The 21,211-nt window shown below is 43.3% G+C and overlaps 1 protein-coding gene across 1 annotated transcript in view; it reads left to right on the top strand.

Moving 5' to 3' along the window:
* LOC140486480 (interferon-induced GTP-binding protein Mx1-like) overlaps positions 1-18,322 on the top strand; it is a 58,615-nt gene extending 40,293 nt beyond the window's left edge. The window contains exons 10-14 of the mRNA XM_072585700.1: positions 1,499-1,643; positions 9,587-9,745; positions 11,944-12,020; positions 14,141-14,404; positions 16,543-18,322. Coding sequence (XP_072441801.1) covers positions 1,499-1,643; positions 9,587-9,745; positions 11,944-12,020; positions 14,141-14,404; positions 16,543-16,767 — 870 coding nt within the window. The 3' untranslated portion in view covers positions 16,768-18,322. The remainder of the gene's footprint in view (positions 1-1,498; positions 1,644-9,586; positions 9,746-11,943; positions 12,021-14,140; positions 14,405-16,542) is intronic.
* Positions 18,323-21,211: the final 2,889 nt, after the last annotated feature.

The raw sequence follows: 21,211 nt of genomic DNA, 5'->3' as shown, positions 1-21,211 counted from the left end.
GAAGCAGAAAAAATAAAACCAAGGTCAGAGACCCCTTAAAACAAGGCTTCCTCAACTTCAATCAATCACAGGAACCAGATATAGCTGCACCAATATACTATACTTCCAGACAGCTGAAGTCCAGTCCATCTGTGGGATTCCTGGTAGAATTGTAGCTTTGATCCTCAAACAGAAAGCTTATTTTAGTTTTAGTGCTTTAATCACAGCTGCCTCATAAAAGGCGTACATCCAAGTTTATTCAAAAGCAGGAATCTGGCCTCCTTGTACAGAGACTGCTAACTTTGGATAATATCTGGAGATTTTGTCATATGACATTCCTCCAACCTCCCCTTGCCACCGGCCAACTCAACAACGAGACCTACTTTACAAATATTTCTATAATTAATATTCCAATGTGCAAAGAAAGTGGGGAAAACAAACATTTTTCAAAAATTGCTATGTTTCTTGACCCCAAAGCTGTCTTCAAAGTGGGACCTGATGTGAATCATTCTGGACCAATGATAGGAACAGACGCTCCTCATGCTGGTGGTGCCTGCCATTGGCTGACAAATTAACGAGCTTCCTCTGGACTTTGCATACTGAGGCGTTAGTGGTGGAGGCCCCATGCTTGTGAGTCAGAAGAGGATATCTCTCCCCTGACCTGATCCATCACCACTTTCATAAACCCTGCCCCACCAGTTCTTGTGCAATATGGGCACTGCTTAGATAGGGGAATCTGCAATGTGTGAATCTGCAGTACTGCATGCAATTCTGCTTGCCCTGTCATAAGAAGGTTGTTGTTGACTTGGAAAGTGTACAGGAAAGATTTGCAAGGATGTTACTGAGACTGGAAGGTTTGAGTTATAAGGACAGGTTGGATAGGCTGGGACTTTTATTCCCTAGATCGTAGGAGGCTGAGGGGTCACCTTTATAGTGGCTTATAAGATCATGAAGGGCATGGATAAGGTGAATAACCAAGGTCTTTCCCCCAGGGTAAGGGAGTCCAAAAACAGAGGGCATAGATTTGAGGTGAGAGGGGAAAGATTTACCTGAGGGGTAACTTTTTCACACAGGGTGTTGCATATATGGAACGAGCTGCCAGAGGAAGTGGTAGAGTTGGTTACAATTGCAACTTTTAAAAGACATTTGGACAGATGCGTGGATACGAGAGGTTTAAAGGGATATGGGCCAATCATTGGAACCAGGACTAGGATACCTGGTCAGCATGGATGGTTGGGCTGAAGGGCCTGTTTTCATGCTGTATGACTCTATGTCACTGTTCCATCATACTTTGTCACTCTGCAAACTTGTTTTATTCATCTTGCACCTTTAATAACTGTTAGCATTACAAGGTTGTAAAGAAATGTCTCCATGTCCACAGAAGTCAAAGTGGTTCACTATTTCATGTTTCATCAAATTAAACACATCCCCAGTGCAATCACTCTCCACAGTTGCATTAACCCAGAGATATGAGTAACTAGCGATCACCATTGTTCACTGCTTTGTATTTTGTTCACAGAAACTCAATGATTTTGGTCAAAACCTCAGGAGTTTATCTTCAGGTGAGGAACCTGATGATTGCATCAATGAGGAGAGGTGCTACACCAAAGTGCGGAATGAGTTTGAAAACTGGAAACATCAGCTCGACAGAGTAAAACATCAATGTGAGTGTTTGGGGTGAACCATTGTGTCGTGACTCCTTTCAGTGCCAAGCAGAGCTTTTGATTGAAAACTGGACAAAACCTGCTGTTAAAACTATCTCCCGGGTTACTGAACTGTAGATTCATGTAGCTTATACATTCTAATCCTCCTCTTAATTTGTAATGATTCATGTTAAAACAAACCAGCATTCAAGCCATGTTTGAACAGATTTAAGGTTCATTTGTTACAAGTTATTGCTGAAGGTTCTGTTCATATGAAAAGATGAAGTTATTAACAAGAAAACACAGGTACAAGATTAAAACATATTACGCAAAAAGAATACTTAAAAGAAACAGTCCCAATAATTCTCGATGGTCGAACTCTAGTGTCCATTATCCTAAGTTCCGTCTGACTTGAAGTTGAGAAGTTAACATTTGAAGTAAAGTGTGCTGAGTCCCTTTGAAGTTCTACCTGATGTCTGCTATTTCATCGTAAACTTTGAATTCTTACACCTCCATTGCCTGTTTGGAAACACCTATTTAAAGGGTCTTTACAAGTCTCTGTGCAATTCGCTTCAACCTTATAGCTGTATCGTCAGCTGACTGGTAGCAGCCATGCTTTTAGTTTTTTTGCCTAGTTCCAGCCAGTTAATCCTTCTTTGAACAGTGGTTTTCTTTTCCCGAGAAGTATCAAACCATAATTATACAATTGTGATACTGTCATGATGATCAGATTGGATCAGACTAGACGCAGAGTGAAGAAACGCATTGATGCAGAGGGCTGTGGAGGCCAAGTCACTGAGTGTATTTAAGACAGAGATAGATAGGTTCTTCATTGTTAAGGGGAGAAGGCAAGAAAATGGGATTGAGAAACATATCAACCATGATTGAATGGTAGAGCAGACTCAATGAGCTGAATGACCTAACTCTACTCCTATACCTTATGGTCATCTCCATGGTTCTTTGTTTTTTGTTACATTCCTTCACAACCGTCTTTTGTCCAAGTATCTATCAACATCAAAGATTGCTGCTTTGCTCTGCCTCACACATCTATCCCTTAGACACATGTCAAGCTTTCTTGGTTGTCCAAGGATATATTCTCCACCCTGATGATTGTTTGGCCTTTGTGTTTTACATTTCAGTTGAAGGAGAATGGAGGTCTGTGTTTCTCTTTCAGAGATCGAACTATAAGCAGTAGGACAATTTGTCCTGCCATACATCTCACAATGTGTTTTGTGTTTCTGTTTCTTTCTCTGTTTCGTTACCTCATTGCAGGTTGTTGGAGACTTAAAGTCAGAGAGTCATAGAGATGTACAGCATGGAAACAGACCCTTCAGTCCAACTCATCCACGCTGACCAGATACCCAATCTAGACCCACCTGCTAGCACCCCGCCCATATTACTCCAAATCCTTCCTATTCATATATCCATCCAAATGCCTTTTATATGTTGCAATCATACTTGTCTCCACCACATACTCTGGCAGCTCAGTCCATACACACACCAGATTCTGGATTAGTGGTGCTAGAAGAGCACAGCAGTTCAGGCAGCATCCAAGTAGCTTCGAAATCAACGTTTCGGGCAAAAGCCCTTCATCAGGAATAAAGGCAGTGAGCCTGAAGCGTGGAGAGATAAGCTAGAGGAGGGTGAGGGTGGGGAGAAAGTAGCATAGAGTACAATGGGTGAGTGGGGGAGGGGATGAAGGTGATAGGTCAAGGAGGAGAGGGTGGAGTGGATAGATGGAAAAGAAGATAGGCAGGTAGGACAAGTCCAGACAAGTCATGGAGACAGTTACTGAGCTGGAAGTTTAGAACTAGGGTGAGGTGGGGGAAGGGGAAATGAGGAAACTGTTGAAGTCCACATTGATGCCTTGGGGTTGAAGTGTTCTGAGGCGGAAGATGAGGCGTTCTTCCTCCAGGTGTCTGGTGGTGAGGGAGCGGCGGTGAAGGAGGCCCAGGACCTCCATGTCCTCGGCAGAGTGGGAGGGGGAGTTGAAATGTTGGGCCACGGGGCAGTGTGGTTGATTCGTGCGGGTGTCCTGGAGATGTTCCCTAAAGCGCTCTGCTAGGAGGCGCCCAGTCTCCCCAATGTAGAGGAGACCGCATTGGGAGCAACGGATACAATAAATGATATTAGTGGATGTGCAAGTAAAACTTTGATGGATGTGGAAGGCTCCTTTAGGAGAGAGGAGGTGTGGGCACAGGTTTTTACAGTTCCTGCGGTGGCAGGGGAAAGTGCCAGGATGGGAGGGTGGGTTGCTTGGGGGTGTGGACCTGACCAGGTAGTCGCGGAGGGAACGGTCTTTGCAGAAGGCGGAAAGGGGTGGGGAGGGAAATATATCCCTGGTGGTGGGGTCTGTTTGGAGGTGGCGGAAATGTCGGTGGATGATTTGGTTTATGCGAAGGTTGGTAGGGTGGAAGGTGAGCACCAGGGGCATTCTGTCCTTGTTATGATTGGAGGGGTGGGGTCTGAGGGCGGAGGTGCGGGATGTAGACGAGATGCGTTAGAGGGCATCTTTAACCACGTGGGAAGGGAAATTGCGGTCTCTAAAGAAGGAGGCCATCTGGTGTGTTCTGAGGTGAAACTGGTCCTCCTGGGAGCAGATCCGGCGGAGGCGGAGGAATTGGTAATACGGGATGGCATTTTTGCAAGAGGTAGGGTGGGAAGAGATGTTATACAGGTAGCTATGGGAGTCGGTGGGTTTGTAAAAAATGTCAGTGTCAAGTCGGTCGTCATTAATGGAGATGGAGAGTCCAGGAAGGGGAGGTCCAGGTAAATTTAAGGTCAGGGTGGAATGTATTGGTGAAGTTGATGAATTGCTCAACCACCTCGCGGGAACACGAGGTGGCGCCAATGCAGTCATCAATGTAGTGGAGGAAGAGGTGGGGAGTGGTGCCGGTGTAATTACGGAAGATCAACTGCTCTACGTAGCCAACAAAGAGACAGGCATAGCTGGGGCCCATACGTGTGCCCATGGCTACCCCTTTGGTCTGGAGGAAGTGGGAGTATTCAAAGAAGAAATTGTTAAGGGTAAGGACCAGTTCGGCCAAACGAATGAGAGTGTCGGTGGAAGGGTACTGTTGGGGACGTCTGGAGAGGAAAAAATGGAGGGCTTGGAGGCCCTGGTCATGGCGGATGAAGTTGTAGAGGGATTGGATATCCATGGTGAAGATGAGGCGTTGGGGGCCAGGGAAACGAAAGTCTTGGAGGAGGTGGAGGGCGTGGGTGGTGTCTCGAATGTATGTGGGGAGCTCCTGGACTAGGGGGGATAGGACAGTGTCGAGGTAGGTAGAGATGAGTTCAGTGGGGCAGGAGCATGCTGAGACAATGGGTCGGCCAGGGTGGTCAGGCTTGTGGATCTTGGGAAGGAGGTAGAACCGGGCAGTGCGGGGTTCCCGGACTATGAGGTTGGAAGCTGTGGGTGGGAGATCTCCTGAGGTGATGAGGTTCTGTATGGTCTGGGAGATGATGGTTTGGTGATGGGGGGTGGGGTCATGGTCAAGGGGGCAGTAGGAAGAGGTGTCCTTGAGTTGACGTTTGGCTTCAGCGGTGTAGAGGTCAGTGCGCCAGACTACCACTGCACCCCCTTTATCCGCTGGCTTGATAATGAGGTTGGGATTGGAGCAGAGGGATTGGAGGGCTGCGTGTTGTGAGGGTGAGAGGTTGGAGTGGGGGACGGAGGTAGACAGGTTGAGGCAGTTAATGTCCCGGCGGCAGTTGGAAATGAAGAGGTCGAGGGCAGGTAATAGGCCAGTGGGGGGTGTCCAGGTGGATGCAGTGTGTTGGAGGTGGGCGAAGGGGTCCTCGGAAGGTGGGCGGGAATCCTGATTGTGAAAGTAAGCTCGGAGGCGGAAGCCATCCTCTCCGTGAAAACGTTGCCCCTCAGGTCTGTTTTATGTCTTTCCCCACTCACCCTAAACCTATACCATCTCGTTCTGACTCACCCACCCCAGGGAAGAGACTTTGGCTATTTACCCTATCCATGCCCCTCATGATTTTATAAACCTCTATAAGGTTACCCCTTAGCCTCCAAAGCTCCAGGGAAAACAGCCCTAGCCTAATTAACCTCTCCCTATAGCTCAAATCTGCCAACCCTGGCAACATCCTTGTAAATCTTTTATGAACCCTTTCAAATTTCACAACATCCTTCCGATAGGAAGCAGACCAGATTTGCACGCAATATTCCGAAAGTGGCCTAACCAATGTCCTGTACAGCCACAACATGACCTCCCAACTCCTGTACTCAATACTCTGACCAATAAAGGAAAGCATACCAAACACCACCTTCACTATCCTATCTATCTGCGACTCCACTTTCAAGGAGCTATGAACCAGCACTCCAAGGTCTCCTTGTTCAGCAATACAACCCAGGACCTTATGATTAAGTATATAAGTCCTGCTAAGATTTGATGTCCTATTCCTAATTCTTGTGGTCCTTTGCAATTTCTACTGGTGTGTCAGGAATGTAACATATGTGGTATGAATATCCTTTTGGTTTATCTCAGGCCGTTGAGCCAGATGTTTGCAGGTTCAGGTTCCACTCAATATTTGAATGAAAAGATTCCATAGAATTCCTTAGATTCACAGTGTCTCCTCAACATAGTACTAAATAATGGGACCCTTCCCCGATACTGTGTTCTCATGCTGTCAATTCCCTAACCAGCAGAAACAACCCCTCCATTTCAGTTTGGAAAATTCTTAATTGCCCGTGAAGCACTTTGGGATCATTGGGATAGCTTCTGGGGAAGGTGGGACCTGTACATGAAGGACGGGTTGCACCTGAACTGGAGGGGCTCAATTGACCTGGGTGGGAGATTTGCTCGTGTAGTTCGGAAGGGTTAACCTAGTTTGGCAGGGGGGTGTGGGAATCAGAGCCAAATATCTGAGAGACAGGATGTAGTGAATCTGTCGGGAAGGTTTCTCACATGATGAAACAAAGGGATTAGTTAAAGTATGTCTGCTTTAACGCAAGGAGTGTCAGAAATAAGAATGATGAACTTAGAGCATGGACCAGTGCTTGGAACTATGATGTTGTGGCTATAACGGAGACGTGGATTTCACGGGGGCAGAAATGGTTGCTTGATGTTCTTAGAACATTTAAAAAGAACAGGGAGGGTGGCAAAAGGGGAGGGGGTGTAGCATTACTAATCAGAGAGTGCAGCACAGCTACAGAAATGAAGGTTGTTGAGGAAGGTTTGAACTAAGTCAGTATGGGTGGAAGTTAGGAACAGCAAGGGAGCAGCCACCACATTGGGGGTTTTCTGCAGGCCCCCTAATAGCAATAGAGAGATTGAAGAACTCATAGGTGGGCAGATTTTAGAAAAATGCAGATGTAGCAGAGTGGTTGTTATGAGTGATTTCAACTTTCCCAATATCGATTGGAACCTCCTAAGTGCAGATGGTTTGGATGGAGCTGTTTTTGACAGGTGTGTTCAGGAGGGTTTCCTTACTCAGTATGTTGACAGGCCAACAAGGGGAGAGGCCATTTTGGATTTGGAGCTCGGCAATGAGCCAGGACACATGTCAGATCTCGTGGTGGGAGAACACTTTGGTGAAAGTGATCACAACTGCCTCACATTTAGCATAGCCTTGGAGAGTGAAAGGAGCAGTTACCGAGGGAAGATATTTAATTAGGGAAAAGGAAATTATGACGCTATCAGACAGGAGTTGGGAAGTACAGACTGGGAGCAATTGTTCCATAGAAAGGGCACAGCAGACATGTGGAGACTGTTTAAGGAGCAGTTGTTGTGAGTTGTTCCTCTGAGACAGGTAAGAAGGGGTAAGATTAAGGAACCTTGGATGACGAGAACACAGGAGCTTCTCGTCAAAAGGAAGAAGGCAGCTTACGTAAGGTGGAGGAAGCAAGGATCTAGCACAGCTTTAAAGGATTACAGGCTTGCTAGAAAGGAGCTCAGAAATGGACTGAGGAGAGCCAGGAGGGGGCATGAAAAAGACTTGGCAAGAAGGACTAGGGAGAACCCAAAGGCATTTTACTCATACGTGAGGAATAAGAGAATGCTCAGGGAGAAGGTAGGGCCGATCAGGGATAGTGGAGGGAACTTGTGCGCAGAGTCTGAGCAGATAGGGGAAGCCCTAAATGAGTTTTTTTGCTTCAGTTTTCACAAAGGAAAGGGAAGTTTTTGTGAATGAGAACTTTGAGGAGCTGGGAAACAGGCTTGAACAGATCAAGATTGATGAAGTTGATGTGCTGGAAATTTTGGCAAACATTAAGATTGATAAGTCCCCAGGGCCAGACCAGATTTATTCTAGGCTGCTCTGGGAAGTGAAAATGGAGGTTGCTAAGCCATTGACAAAGATCTTTGCCTCCTTACTCTCCACAGGAGTCCTACTGGAGGATTGGAAGGAGGCAAATGTTGTTCCTCTTTTCAAGAAGGGTAATAGGGAAATCCTGGCAATTACAGACCACTCGGTCTTACGTCTGTGGTCAGCAAGGTTTTGGAAAGAATTCTGAGGGATAGGATTTATGACTATTTGGCAAAGCATAGTGTGATTAAAGGCAGTCTGCATGGCTTTGTGTGGGTCAGGTCATGCCTCACAAATCATATTGAGTTTTTTTGAGGCGGTGACGAGATAGGTTGACGAAAGTCAAGCAGTGGATGTGGTGTATGTGGACTTCAGCAAGACATTTGATAAGGTTCCCCATGATAGGCTCATTCATAAAGTCAGGAATTATGGGATGCAGGGAGATTTGGCTGTCTGTATTCAGAATTAGTTGGCTGACAGAAGACAGAGTGGTTGTAGATGGAAAGTATTCTGTCTGGAGGTCAGTGTTGAGTGGGGTCCCGCAGGGCTGTGTTCTTGGGCTTCTGCTCTTTGTAGTTTTTATAAATGACTTGGATGAGGAGGTTGAGGGGTGGGTTAGTAAATTTGCCGATGACACAAAGGTTGGAGATGCTGTCAATAGTATTGAGGACTACTGCAGGCTGCAGCGCGACATAGACAGGATGCAGAGCTGGGCTGAGAAATGGCAAATGGGGTTCAACCTTGAGAAATGTGAAGTGATGCATTTTCGAAGGTTGAACTCTAATGCTGAATATAGGATTATAGACAGGATTCTTGGCAGTGTGGTGGAACAGAGAGATCTAGGTGTTCAAGTGCATAGATCCCTCAAAGTTGCCACTCAACTGGATAGGGTTGTTAAGAAAGCATATGGTATTTTGGCTTTCAATTAACAGGGGGATCGAGTTTAAGAGCCGCGAGGTTTTGCTACATGTCTAAAAGTCCCTGGTGAGACCACACTTGGAATATTGTGTCCAGTTCTAGTCACCCTACTATAGGAAAGATACAGAGGCTTTAGAGAGGGTGCAAAGAAGGTTTACCAGGATACTGCCTGGGCTGGAGGGCTTGCCTTATGAAGAGAGGTTGACTAAGCTCAGACTTTTCTTTCTGGAGAGAAGGAGGAAGAGAGGAGACCTGATCGAGGTGTACAAGGTAATGAGAGGCACGGATCGAGTCAATAGCCAAAGACTTTTCTCCAAGGCAGGATTGACTGGCACGAGAGGTCATAGATTTAAAATATTTGGAGAAAGGTATAGAGGGGACATTAGAGGAATTGTGAATGCATGGAATGCGTTGCCAGCTGTGGTAGTGGAAGCCGAGTCATTAGGGACATATACGCAACTGCTGGACATGCACATGGAGGGCAGTGAGCTGAGGGGTGCATAGGTTAAGTTATTTTATTTTACATTAGGATTAAACCTCGGCACAACATCGTGGGCCAAAGGGCCTCTTCTGGTTCTATGTCTATTTCTATGTCTAAAGTCATAAAATCCACTCTAGGATAAGAATGTCTTTCTTTCTGATTGATGATCTGTGATGTGACCACAATTATTAGTCTCTTGCCTCTGTCCAGAGCAAAGTATATTGCTGCTAGAGTATCACACATTGAAATATTAAATGTCTATTAAAAATGTGGCAATTTCCAATTTATTTATTTTCAATAACAGTCTATGAGGTGATGTGTGATAAGGTGATGGAATATGAGAAGGCCTACCGTGGACGGGAGTTGCCTGGGTTCATCAATTACAAAACGTTTGAGTCAATAGTGAAGCAGCAGATTGTTAAACTGCGACAACCTGCCATTCAGACATTAAAGAACGTTACCGGTGAGTCAACTGAAACATTATTCATCAAAGAATGAAATCCAAATCATTCTTCGCTACGTATTGAATCTTTCGTCTTCACCAGAATGACTTATTCCCTTTTCTCTTTGTTATCCTATTCTTACCTTAAATTTATCTTATGTCCTTTAGGTCCTTCTCCACTCCAGTCACTAATCAAAGGGTGTAAACTGCTCATATGCTCCCTGGCCTTGATTAATGGTTCCACTAATTTGGCCATAAGGGAGGAGAGATATCATTCTGGTGAATCTCTTTCCTTGAGTAATTTCATAATTTCCTCAGAGTTTCTTTCAGTCCTTGTGTAAAGGGCATTTCAGTTTTCTATGACATCACTAGCGATGTTGCAATGTCAGAGCAGGAATATATGTTGAAGCAATACCGGGTCATGTATGACACAGGTTAAAGGTACTATTTGCTATTGAGAAGGCTGATACCCTGGGAAGACTAGTATCAACGAGCACTCTGTTTGAGCCATGAGGGCTGAGAATCTGACTTAGTTTGATTCTGTTTTATGATCACCGTAAGGGTGAGTATAAACCCTTTATTTCCTCTTAGACCAGATGACACTCAAATTTCTTTCTTTAATTATTTATTCATATATGCTTGGGAGTTGTACATCTCCAAAAATGGCAGACAACTCAAATCTCTATCATAAGAACAAAGGTTTTGATACCAGTTTTACAGATAACAACCTTCCAATTGACTATTTTGGCAAATAATTTCTAATAAAAATGTTACACTTCACTTACTCCTATCTTGACCCAGGGGGATTTGGAAAGTTCAGATTCCAGATTAGTACAAATGACTCTATTATCCAATTGAGTGCAAAATAACATACATGGCTACATTATCCAATCAGTTACACCATTACACGTCCACAGCTCTCACTGTTAAAACATACTTGTTTTTAGAGTAAACCTAGGCTGCTTATCAGTCCTTCCTATTGCCTGTCCTGTTTATTTTCCCTTTCGATCTCAGATGAGATTGTTGCATTTATGTTGAAATGTCACTGAGGACATTTGCTTCCTTAGACAATAAAGTTACAGTTCTCCACTGTTTTGAATAAATAAATAAAACTTACCGTACAACATTAGAAAAATAAAACAACCAAGTTTACAAGTCCACACTTTTAAAGACCTAGCATTCACAAGCCATTCCATCATCGACTGGGCGTTCACTCGCTTCTCCTGAAATCTCCCTCCATTAGAATCCTGAGGCTGTACAGATAAGTTTCCATTTCTTTTGAAGATGGTTAGCTTCCCTAGGATGGCACTAACTGTTTGTAAACTCCAGTACCTCTCAGCTGCATCAAGCAAATACTGCTTGATGGTCATTGAGTATAAATAAAACAGAGACGGATACGGTCTTGATTGCTGAGGGGATCAAAGGGTACGGGGAGAAAGCGAGAAAATGAGATTGGACAAACCTTTCAGCCATGATTGAATGGTGGAGCAGACTCGTTGGGTCAAATGGCCTAATTTCTGCTCCAATGTCTATGGTCTTATGTTTGTGGTCATCCTTCCTTCCACTTTCAGCCAATGACTTCCAGGCACCACCCCTGCCCTATCTACTTAAACCCAGCAAATAGCAGCACCGGTGATTTCTGAAGTCACTTCTTAAGTTTCTGAAAATGCTGGAACAGTGCAGCAGGTCTGCAATCATCTGTGGGGGAGAAATCAGAGTTAGCGTTTCCGGTCGAATGACCCTTACTCAAAACTCAACCTCCTCAGAAATTTGACTTGAGTTCTTCAGCTACAACACTACCCTGAGGAACCTCTGCAGTGAAACTGAGATGATTGACAATCAATGACTACAACTGTCATCTTTTGTGAGGTATGACTGAAACTAGAGGAGATTTTCCCCCTGAATCCTGTTGACTTCAGTTATGCTAGGGCATCCGTGTTTACACCAAGAATGAATGTCGTCCAGATTTTGCAGTATTTTGACACATTCTGCTTCTGTACTTGAGGAGACAAGGATGAAAGCTGAGAGAACATCACTGTTCTTGGCCTCTGATAGAGGGTAGATCACTGATGATGATCCTCGATGGTCAGTTGTGGACAGTCAGGTTATGACTGATCTTTCTACCTCATTGTTAATCCTGTGCATTCACGTCAATCTTAAGCATTTTTGATTACTGTTGTAATTATGTTCCTGACTTTCTTTCCCACTTTCACTTATAGAAATTGTGCGCGAGGCTTTTACAGATGTCGCTTTCTACAATTTCAAGGGACTCCCTAATCTAATGAGAGCTGCCAAGGTACAATGTAGATATTAGTTCATAGGTTAAAAGTTATTGCTGTTCACCTGCAAAACTATTTTACAAGACTATAAGAGTACATGTTACCTCAGGAAGCATCAGAGAATTTGGGTTGAGGAAGTCGATTGTAGAATTTATTATTTAAAATAAATTGTTTCATATCTTGGTATAGGAAACATACATAACAGTGGCATCTGAATCAGTCAAGTCTTCACATGTTAATATCATCACTATTTTCAGGCATCTATGTTATCGACACATTTTCATCAGTTATCACTTGCAGGAAGAGCATAAGGCAGCTTTTCATGCTGTTGTTGACAATTATGGATGCTTATGGATACGTTGACATTTAGCACCATCTAGAACAGCAAATCTAATATTAGCAGGATGCCCATTTGTAGGATGGAACGTTTATTGAAAGATATTGAGTAAATATGTTTTTTCATTTCCTTAGATGGGTGGCACAGTGTTTCAGTCAGTAGCACTGCTGTCTCACGATGACCATGGACCCTGTTTGATTCCACCCTTGGGTGAAAGTGAGGACTGCAGATGCTGGACATCAGAGTCTAGATTAGAGTGGTGCTGGAAAAGCACAGCAGGTCAGGCAGCATCTGAGGAGCAAGAAAATCGATATTTCGGGCAAAAACCTTTCATCTCATTCCTGATGAAGGGCTTTTGCCCGAAACATCGATTTGCCTTCTCCTCGGATGCTGCCTGACCTGCTGGGCTTTTCCAGCGCCACTCTAATCTAGACTTCCACCCTTGGGTGACCATCTGTGTGGAGTTTGCAGGTTGTCCCTGTGTCTGCGTAGGTTTCCTCTGGGTGCACCGGTCTCCTCCCATTGTGCAAAGATGTGGATTGGCCATGTTAAATTGTCAATAGTGACAAGAGATGTGCAGGTTAAGTAGATTAGCCATGGGAAAATGCAGGGTTACAGGGATAGGGTAGGGGGTGGCTGTGGGTGGGATGCTCTTTGGAGGATTGGCTTGGACTTGATGGTTCAAATGGTCTGCTTCCACACTGTTGGGATTCTATGAGTCACATGATGTCGTGACTCGAATTATGCTGAAATACACCAAAGCAGCTGAGCAACTTATAAGGAGTGCATTCATTCAACAAAGTATGTGCTAACTCTTGGATTGAGCTATCCATTGAGTCCCACCTCCTTGCTGTTTCCACAAGGGACTTTTTGAAAATCTGTTTCAAATCTCCATTTGAGATTTACTGTTGAAACTGCCTCCAACACACAATTAACTGTTGCATTCGGATTATGTTACTGAGCAAACCAATTTGTCCTCATGTCAATCTTGATGAGAGATGATTCCATATACGTTCTTCTCCTTTTAATGAATGAACCTTCATGCTATTTCACTGTTAGGATTGAATTTACAGCATACCCCAAGTGTACACTTCCCTGGACTAACATTTGCTGAGGTTTTTTCCCTGTGATGAATTCAATGACATTACAAAGAGGCTTAATCATCCCAGCTCCTGACACTACAAACTACTGAATGCAACCCATGACCCCTTAACCAAGAGTTCGCAATTACAGCCACATCCTCTACACTATGACGCTTTTGAATTTAACCCAGGTCAGCTCAATTAGACATTGGCTTAGTTTAAACAGTTAATGTTGAAACACTTCAACCATTGAGAATCAGAACTTGGACTGGAATTCAACATCCATCAAGGATGTTCTCCCAATCTATAAATCCATTGGTGGGGCTTCATGAAATTCTGCCCATAGCAACAGGAATAGTTAATTCAGCCCTTAGAGTCTGTACTCCCGTCCAATTAGAATGTGGCTGATTTGTCTGTTAACAGCATTTACCATTAAAATGATGCCTTTTTACTTAGGATTTCCTCACTACAACCATTGGTCTCTCCCTACAAAACAGTTAGTTATCATAATCACCCCAATTACCATTGCTCTATTATTTCTGCACTCAAAGTTATAAAATGTTAGTCAATTCATTCTTGCCTCATAATTTAATTACTTCATCCTCAGTACTATTCTGTTGAGCAGACACATTATCCTGACCAATTAGAGACAAAATTGAGATGAATGAATATATTAAATCTGGAACGAAGAATCACGGTGTTCATATTTTGTCACTAGATAAGGATTGAAGACCTAAAGAAGCAACAAGAGAGCCTGGCTGAAACACAGCTGCAAATTCAATTCAAAATTGAAAATGTGGTGTATTCCCAAGACAGTATCTATGGTCAGAAGCTCACGAAAGTGAAGTCTAAATCTGAAGAAGGTTCACACAGGGATGACAAACGTTCAAGTGCAAAGAACTTTGATTTTGTCAATCCATCTCTGCCTAACAACGGTGCAACAATTCATGAAATGACAACTCATCTGAAAATATACTACGCGGTAGGTTCAGATCCCCTTCTGAATGGGTTTAAATAGATATTTGTGTAGATTGTAGAAAATTAAAACAGGAAGAATGGAGAGATTGTGTCCATTTAACTCCTAATTGATATGCGATTAGTAGAGGTAACTGATGTGTTGAAGCTGTTTCATGCAAAGCAGAACAATGTCGACACCAATTTGCTGAGTGGCCAATGAAATAGATTTTATTAGAAACAGCCTTGGAAGAAGAATATTAGATTGCAAGCTATGTAACAGCACATCACAATCTGTGATGGCAGCTTTTCTTTTGTGAAAAGATTCTTCCTTCTCTTACATGTTGAATATCTCAAGAATGTTCCAATACAGTAATTAATAAATCATTGGTAATGTTTGTACGTCAAATTTCAGTGTTCTTAAGCTCAGCATGATGTTTCTTGGGAATAGTGTAACAATTGAGAACTGAGTTGACATTCTGAAGACCCGTGAGCACCGGATGCTTCCAAGATTGGATCAATTGTGGCAAGTCAGTAATAACTGGTTGATGGATACTAGATTTTAGAGGCAAGAGGCTAATCAGTTATTGGAAGAAAGGATGAAGGAAAGTAATGAGTTCAACATCTTTGTAGTCCTGGGTAGTAATGAGAGACAGTCAGAGGCAGTGAAACAAGTCTTGCAATCAACATAGTGAGGATACAGAGTGGAGAAGTAATTTAGATAATTCACTAGGATCTTAGAACACAGAGACAGGTACACAATTCTTTGAAGTTTGCATTTCTCACTGGAATGTAGGAGGTTGAGAGCAGGATGACCTTATTGAAGTTTATAAAATAATGAAGGGTATAGATAAGGTGAATGGCAGGTGTCTTTTCCCGAGGGTGGGGGATTTCAAGACTTGGGTGCGTATTTTTTAAGTTGAGAGGAGAAAGGTTTATAAAAGACATGAGAGTGGTTCCTGCGCAAAATGAGCTTCCAGAGGAAGTAGTGGATGTGGGTAAAGTTACAATGTTAAAATGACATTCAGAAAAGTCCATGAATAAGAAATGCTTAGAGGGATATGGGCCACGTGCAGACACGTGGGACTAGTTTGGAATTATGTTCAGCCTGCACTGATTGGACTGAAGGGTCTGTTTCTGTGCTGTATGACTCTTTGACACTAAGGGAAGTCAGGTTAAGTAATACAATCAGCAGAAAGTTGGAATCATACCTGACACAAGGCCCCAAGGATCTACACCCCACCTCCATCCAAGGCCCCAAAGGATCCATCCACATCTGGCAGAGATTTTCCTGCACATCCAAACACCTCATTGACTGTATCTGTTGATCTTGATGTGGTCTCTTCTACATTGGGGAGACAGGACGCCAACTCGCAAAACATTTCAGGGAACATCTCTGGGATGCACACACCATACAACCTACCGCCCTGTGGCTGACCACTTCAACTCCCCCTCCCACTCCACCAAGGACATGCAAGTTCTGGGCCACCCCCACCTCCAAATCTAAGCCACCTGATGCCTGGAGGAAGAACACCTCATCTTCCACTTTGGGACCCTCCAACCACACTGGATCAATGTCAACTTCACCAGTTTCCTCATCTTCCCTCCCCGTCACCTTATCCCAGATCCAACCCTCCAACTCAGCACCGCTCTCTTGACTTGACCTACCTGTCCATCTTCCTTCCCACCTATCTGCTCCACCCTCCCCTCTGACCTATCACCATCACCCCCCACCTCCATTTATCTATCACCTTCCCAGTACCTTACCCCCATCCCCAGCTTCCTATTTATCTCTTCCTCCCGCTCCCACATTCCTTATGAACGGCTTATGCCCGAAACATCGATTCTCCTGCTTCTTGGATGCTGCATGACTTGCTGTGTTTTTCTACCGCCACACTTTTCGACTAACACAATTGTACAAATTGGGAGTCATTTCATCTAAGTCCTAGTACAATGCCACCAGTGCTCCATCAGGCTGGTGTCCTAAGCCCAAACAACTTTCTCTCAAGTCACTGTTGATACACAGTGACAGCAGTATATGACACCTATATACTCAGCAACTCTGCAAGGCAGTGTACATAGCGTGCCAGTCCATATGAAGCTGGAACATTGTCAGGCATTAACTTGGAAGGAAATTCATGTTTTACTTCTGTTCTTCTTCCTCAGATTGCAACTGAACGATTGGCTAACCAGATCCCTCTGATAATAAGTTATTACATCCTCCAAGAGTTTGCCGCCAAGCTGCAGATTGAGATGCTTCAACTGATACAGAAGGATCAAATTGATGAATATCTGCATGAAGAGATAGATGTGGCTGACAAAAGGAAGACCCTCAGAAGTAGACAGCAGCGGCTGGCACAAGCTCATGATCACCTGTCCAAGTTTTATTGAGTTTTATCGAAAATTGAGAAGCATTCCAAATTGCACCCTGTTCAGTTGACCGAGATCATTCTGCTTTCTTGTTCATCTTCACTATTGTTTATATTAAAAGGATAAAATGTTAAGGCCTATCTTTATACATGGAGTATCATTTATAAGTAGAGGCGGAAGGATGATGCAGTAGAAAGCCAGAGTTTCAATGATATTGCAAGCTTGTATTACACAGAGAGAGTCAAGATCCAGTCAAAATGTGAAAAACCCACACTGTTGTGCGTGAGATATCTTGTTTTCGTCTTAATCATTTGTGCAGAGCCTCCTTCTTAGAAATTAAAGTTCTGCACACATGAGAAAGTGCCAAAGTTACTGGTATATAAGGAGAAAAGAAAAGTGTCTGTAGTAATATCAGCATTGACCGTATAATCAGCATGTGGACAATGGAAAGAGTCACCATACACGTAGTTCCTTGACTATCTGTAGTGTGGTTTCTCACTGACGGACAACCTGTTCTTAATTGGGGTTAACAATAGATGACGTTCATTTTTACAGATATGGAAGTAATCATCATTCGTACTGATATTTTCATACCTAACAATAATCAGATACATTTTTTGCTTTTGACAGACCTCACAGTGTGGTTTTGAGGCTCCTCAGGTCAAACCAGGTGATTTACATGTCGTGTTGTCGATGCTTTTTATTGGTACGGATGGTAAGAGAGGAAGGGGAACGCTTGGAACTGAAGCATTGGCTCAATATGGGGGTATGGTAGACTTGATCGTACTAATGAATGTTTGTTTGTGTTTTATTTGGATACCAAAAGCTCTTGGATGGAAGTTTCAGATGTACACAATCAGGTTTCAGACTAAACCTTGAGTTCATGTCACACTACAAATGACCCCATTGCACTATACACACACACAGACAGACGGATGCACACACAGACACACGCACACACCTACACACACACACAGACCCTCTCTCATACACTCACACATACACTCCCTCTCACAGACTTAAACCCCTTTATACTCACACTCACACACATACACACACCCTCTCACAGACACTCATAACCTACAACACCCCCCCCAACACACACACACACAAACCCACATGCATACATACATAAAGATTTGTGGGGTGAATTTGTACTTGCAGAATAACATTTTACTTTGCGCAAAAACTGCATGAATCCAGGTAAGATTATGTAAATCTGTTTTTTTAGGTTAGAATCTAGATTTTAGATGAGACCATTGTGGCACAGACAGCCTCACAGTGAGTTAACACCTTCAATACCTTATCTGGGCTGACATGACAACAATTGTTAAAGTGCACTTGGGAATGTAACTTTTAAAAAAAGTTGTGCGATTTACTTATGAAAGAACTGTCATTCTAAAAAATGCGAGACTTAACAAAAATCCAGGTCTTTTTCAATATATAATTTCAGTTATATCACACTGCAATCTTTTACTATAAATTCTGTGTCTTACAATCTTATTCTTCACAATCACCTAATGAAGGAGCAGCGCTCCGAAAGCTAGTGCATCCAAATAAACCTGTTGGACTATAACCAGGTGTTGTGTGATTTTTAACTTTGTTTCAGACAAAGGCATGGACTTTTCATTCCTCCAAAACTCTGTTCTTATTGAATTTGGGTGGGATTGGGATTTTATTAAACATAAGGTGCGATAGCTAGGAAGAGGGGAGAGCTGGTGATAAATGGGGGAGCCATCTCAGGAGGGCTACTCAATTAAATCTAGTGGTGACCAATAAAGAGGCAGCAGCAACAAGATTGCCAATGTCCCACTGCCCCCTGGGCCTTCAGTGGCTCAGGAGCCATGTTTGAAATTGGGGTTGAGTTTTACCCTTCCTGGTGAAATACCTATTTTGTCATCACAAGGGCTGGGAAGTGTTGGCAAGAACTAAGCACAACGAAAGAAAGAGTCTGTAATTTGAGGAACCCAGTTCCCAAATCCACAGAGTCTTCCATCCAAATAATGACATCCACATACAATTCCTGTTCAATCACTGAACCGACACAATGTTGTTTCAGCTGAAACATTTAACGGTACCAGATCCAAGATGGCGGCAGAGTAGGATGCTCCAGTCAGGGCTCCTCTACTCACCAGTCCCTTTCCCTATTTTGTCTTCTCTTTGGAGCTTTTCTGTTCTCCACGCTCCTCCCCCCCACCTCACCCCCCCCCCACCTGGCTGCCCTCACCTGGAGAGTGGAGTTGAGGAGTGGAGTTCGTGGGCCAAGCAGTGGCGGAGTGAGTCCTGGATGGAGGCTGGCATGTGGAACCCCATGGCCTCGTGCTCTGGGGAATGCAGGCACAGACTGGAACTGACGTACTGGTGGTCACTTATTACCATTCTGGACTTTTTCACGGTTTCATGCTAATCTTTTTTAAAAATCTGTAACAACACTTTTTTTTATTATAAGATTTGTACCTGAGATGGCGTCATTAAAGGCAGCCATTGTAAAAGCTTTTCACAGTACTTTTGTACTGGAGTACATGCATCAATAAAGGATATTCTATTCTATTCTCTAACTTCCTTGATCCAGCTGCTCGAGAAACTTGACAGGAGCTGGTGATTGGCTGTCAGCTCAAAGGGTAAAGTCATCATTGTCCTCCTCTCTCATTCAAGAGAGGTGACTGGTGGTGGTTTAACCTGCAGGTTAAACCACCCTCAAAAGAAGGTGACCCCTTCATGGTAACCTCAGTAAGTGTGGGAATTGAATCTATACTGTTAGCATTGACTCTACATCACAAGCCAGCCATTCAGCCAACTGAACTAACCAAACCCAGAGTCTCAGGACAATAGGACATGAGTTTCTTATTCCACAATATTGGTTGGTGTTATTTGAATGCAATTAATAAATTTGAAATTGAAAGGCAGTCATAGTGACTATGACAAGTATCATCATATTGTCATTCAAAAATAACCATCTAATTCACCAATACAGAAAGAAATCTGCTATTCTTACTTGGTGTGACCTACACGTGACTCCAGATCTGCGGATATGCAACTGACTCTTCACTACCCTTTGAATTATCTTAACCATGTTGTTAACCAAAAGGAACAATGCTAGCGGTCAGATTGAGAAAGGATGCCTGGCTGTTGACTTTGAATATTTTCATAATGCCTACTTGAAAGGCACAATACGATAGTGGGTTCAATGACAAAATGCTTCAATGCATATACCCCAGCCCCTACTGTCTGTTCTAAAGTGTCTGCAAAGAATATGACTGCAGTTCCAGAGAACCAATCTGTGTGATATACAAGCAAGGGAAACATGCTGTCAAGGGCAGTACTCCCAGTGAAGAAGATAAAGGATGCTACAACAGAGTGTAGCATCAATGTTGATAAGGCTCTGGAAGTCGTCAGTCCAGCAGACAGAGACACTGAGTGTAACAGACAAACATCTCCACACAAATCAAGATTCTTCACTTAGAGAGTTGTTGGGGCTTTGGAATGTGCTGTCTGGAGACTAGTGAAGGTGGATCTATAAGAGGATTCAAAAAAGAGACAGTACAGTTATTCCTCTGTGCCTGTGAGGCTTCTGTTGCTGAGAATCCATTTGAATGATGAAATTTGAGAGTTTGAAAAGCTCGTTTAAAAGTAGCTTTAAAATATCGTGGATAGTTTGCCTATGGATGTTGATCTTTGTTGTTACTTATTTTTTAGTGCGGATAGGTGAATTTGCAACTTGTGATTTTGCAGATAGATATAATTTACGGAATATTTAAAAGTGATGAATTTAGACGGCTGCAGAAATGGGGCTGGAGAATGGAACTAGCGAGATAATTATTTTGGAAGCCTGTACAGACACAATGGACCAAACAGCCTCCTTCTGTACTGTAAAATCCAATGATTTAATTCTGAAGAAGGGTAATTGGATCTGAAACTGCTTTCTGTCCACAGATGCTGCCAGATCTGCTGAGTTTGAGACAGTAAAGGCTGCAGATGCTGGAAGTCAGAGTCTACAGTTAGACCTGCTGAGTTTCTCCAGTTACTTCCTTTAACAACGCTGTCATATTTACCTCATGATTTTGAGTTGGACTGGGGTGTACAAAGTTAAAAATCACACAACACCAGGTTATAGTCCAACAGGATTAGTGGTGCTGGAAGAGCACAGCAGTTCAGGCAGCATCCAACGAGCAGCGAAATCGACATTTCGGGCAAAAGCCCTTCATAATCCAACAGGTTTAATTGGAAGCACACTAGCTTTCGGAGCAACGCTTCTTCATCAGGTGATAGTGGAGGGCTCGATCGTAACACAGAATTTATAGCAAAAATTTACAGTGTGATGTAACTGAAATTATACATTGAAAAATTGATTGTGTGGTAAGCCTTTCATCTGTTAGAATACAGTGATAGTTTCACTTCTTTCATGTGTAAAGCACAAAACCTTTTTTTAAAGTTGCATTCTCGGGTTAGCTGTTAACAATGGTGA

The sequence above is a fragment of the Chiloscyllium punctatum genome, chromosome 15 (assembly GCF_047496795.1).
Source record: "Chiloscyllium punctatum isolate Juve2018m chromosome 15, sChiPun1.3, whole genome shotgun sequence".
Classification (NCBI taxonomy): Eukaryota; Metazoa; Chordata; class Chondrichthyes; order Orectolobiformes; family Hemiscylliidae; genus Chiloscyllium; species Chiloscyllium punctatum.
The sequence above is the reverse complement of the archived record's forward strand: the minus strand, read 5'-3'. Positions and strand labels throughout refer to the sequence as shown.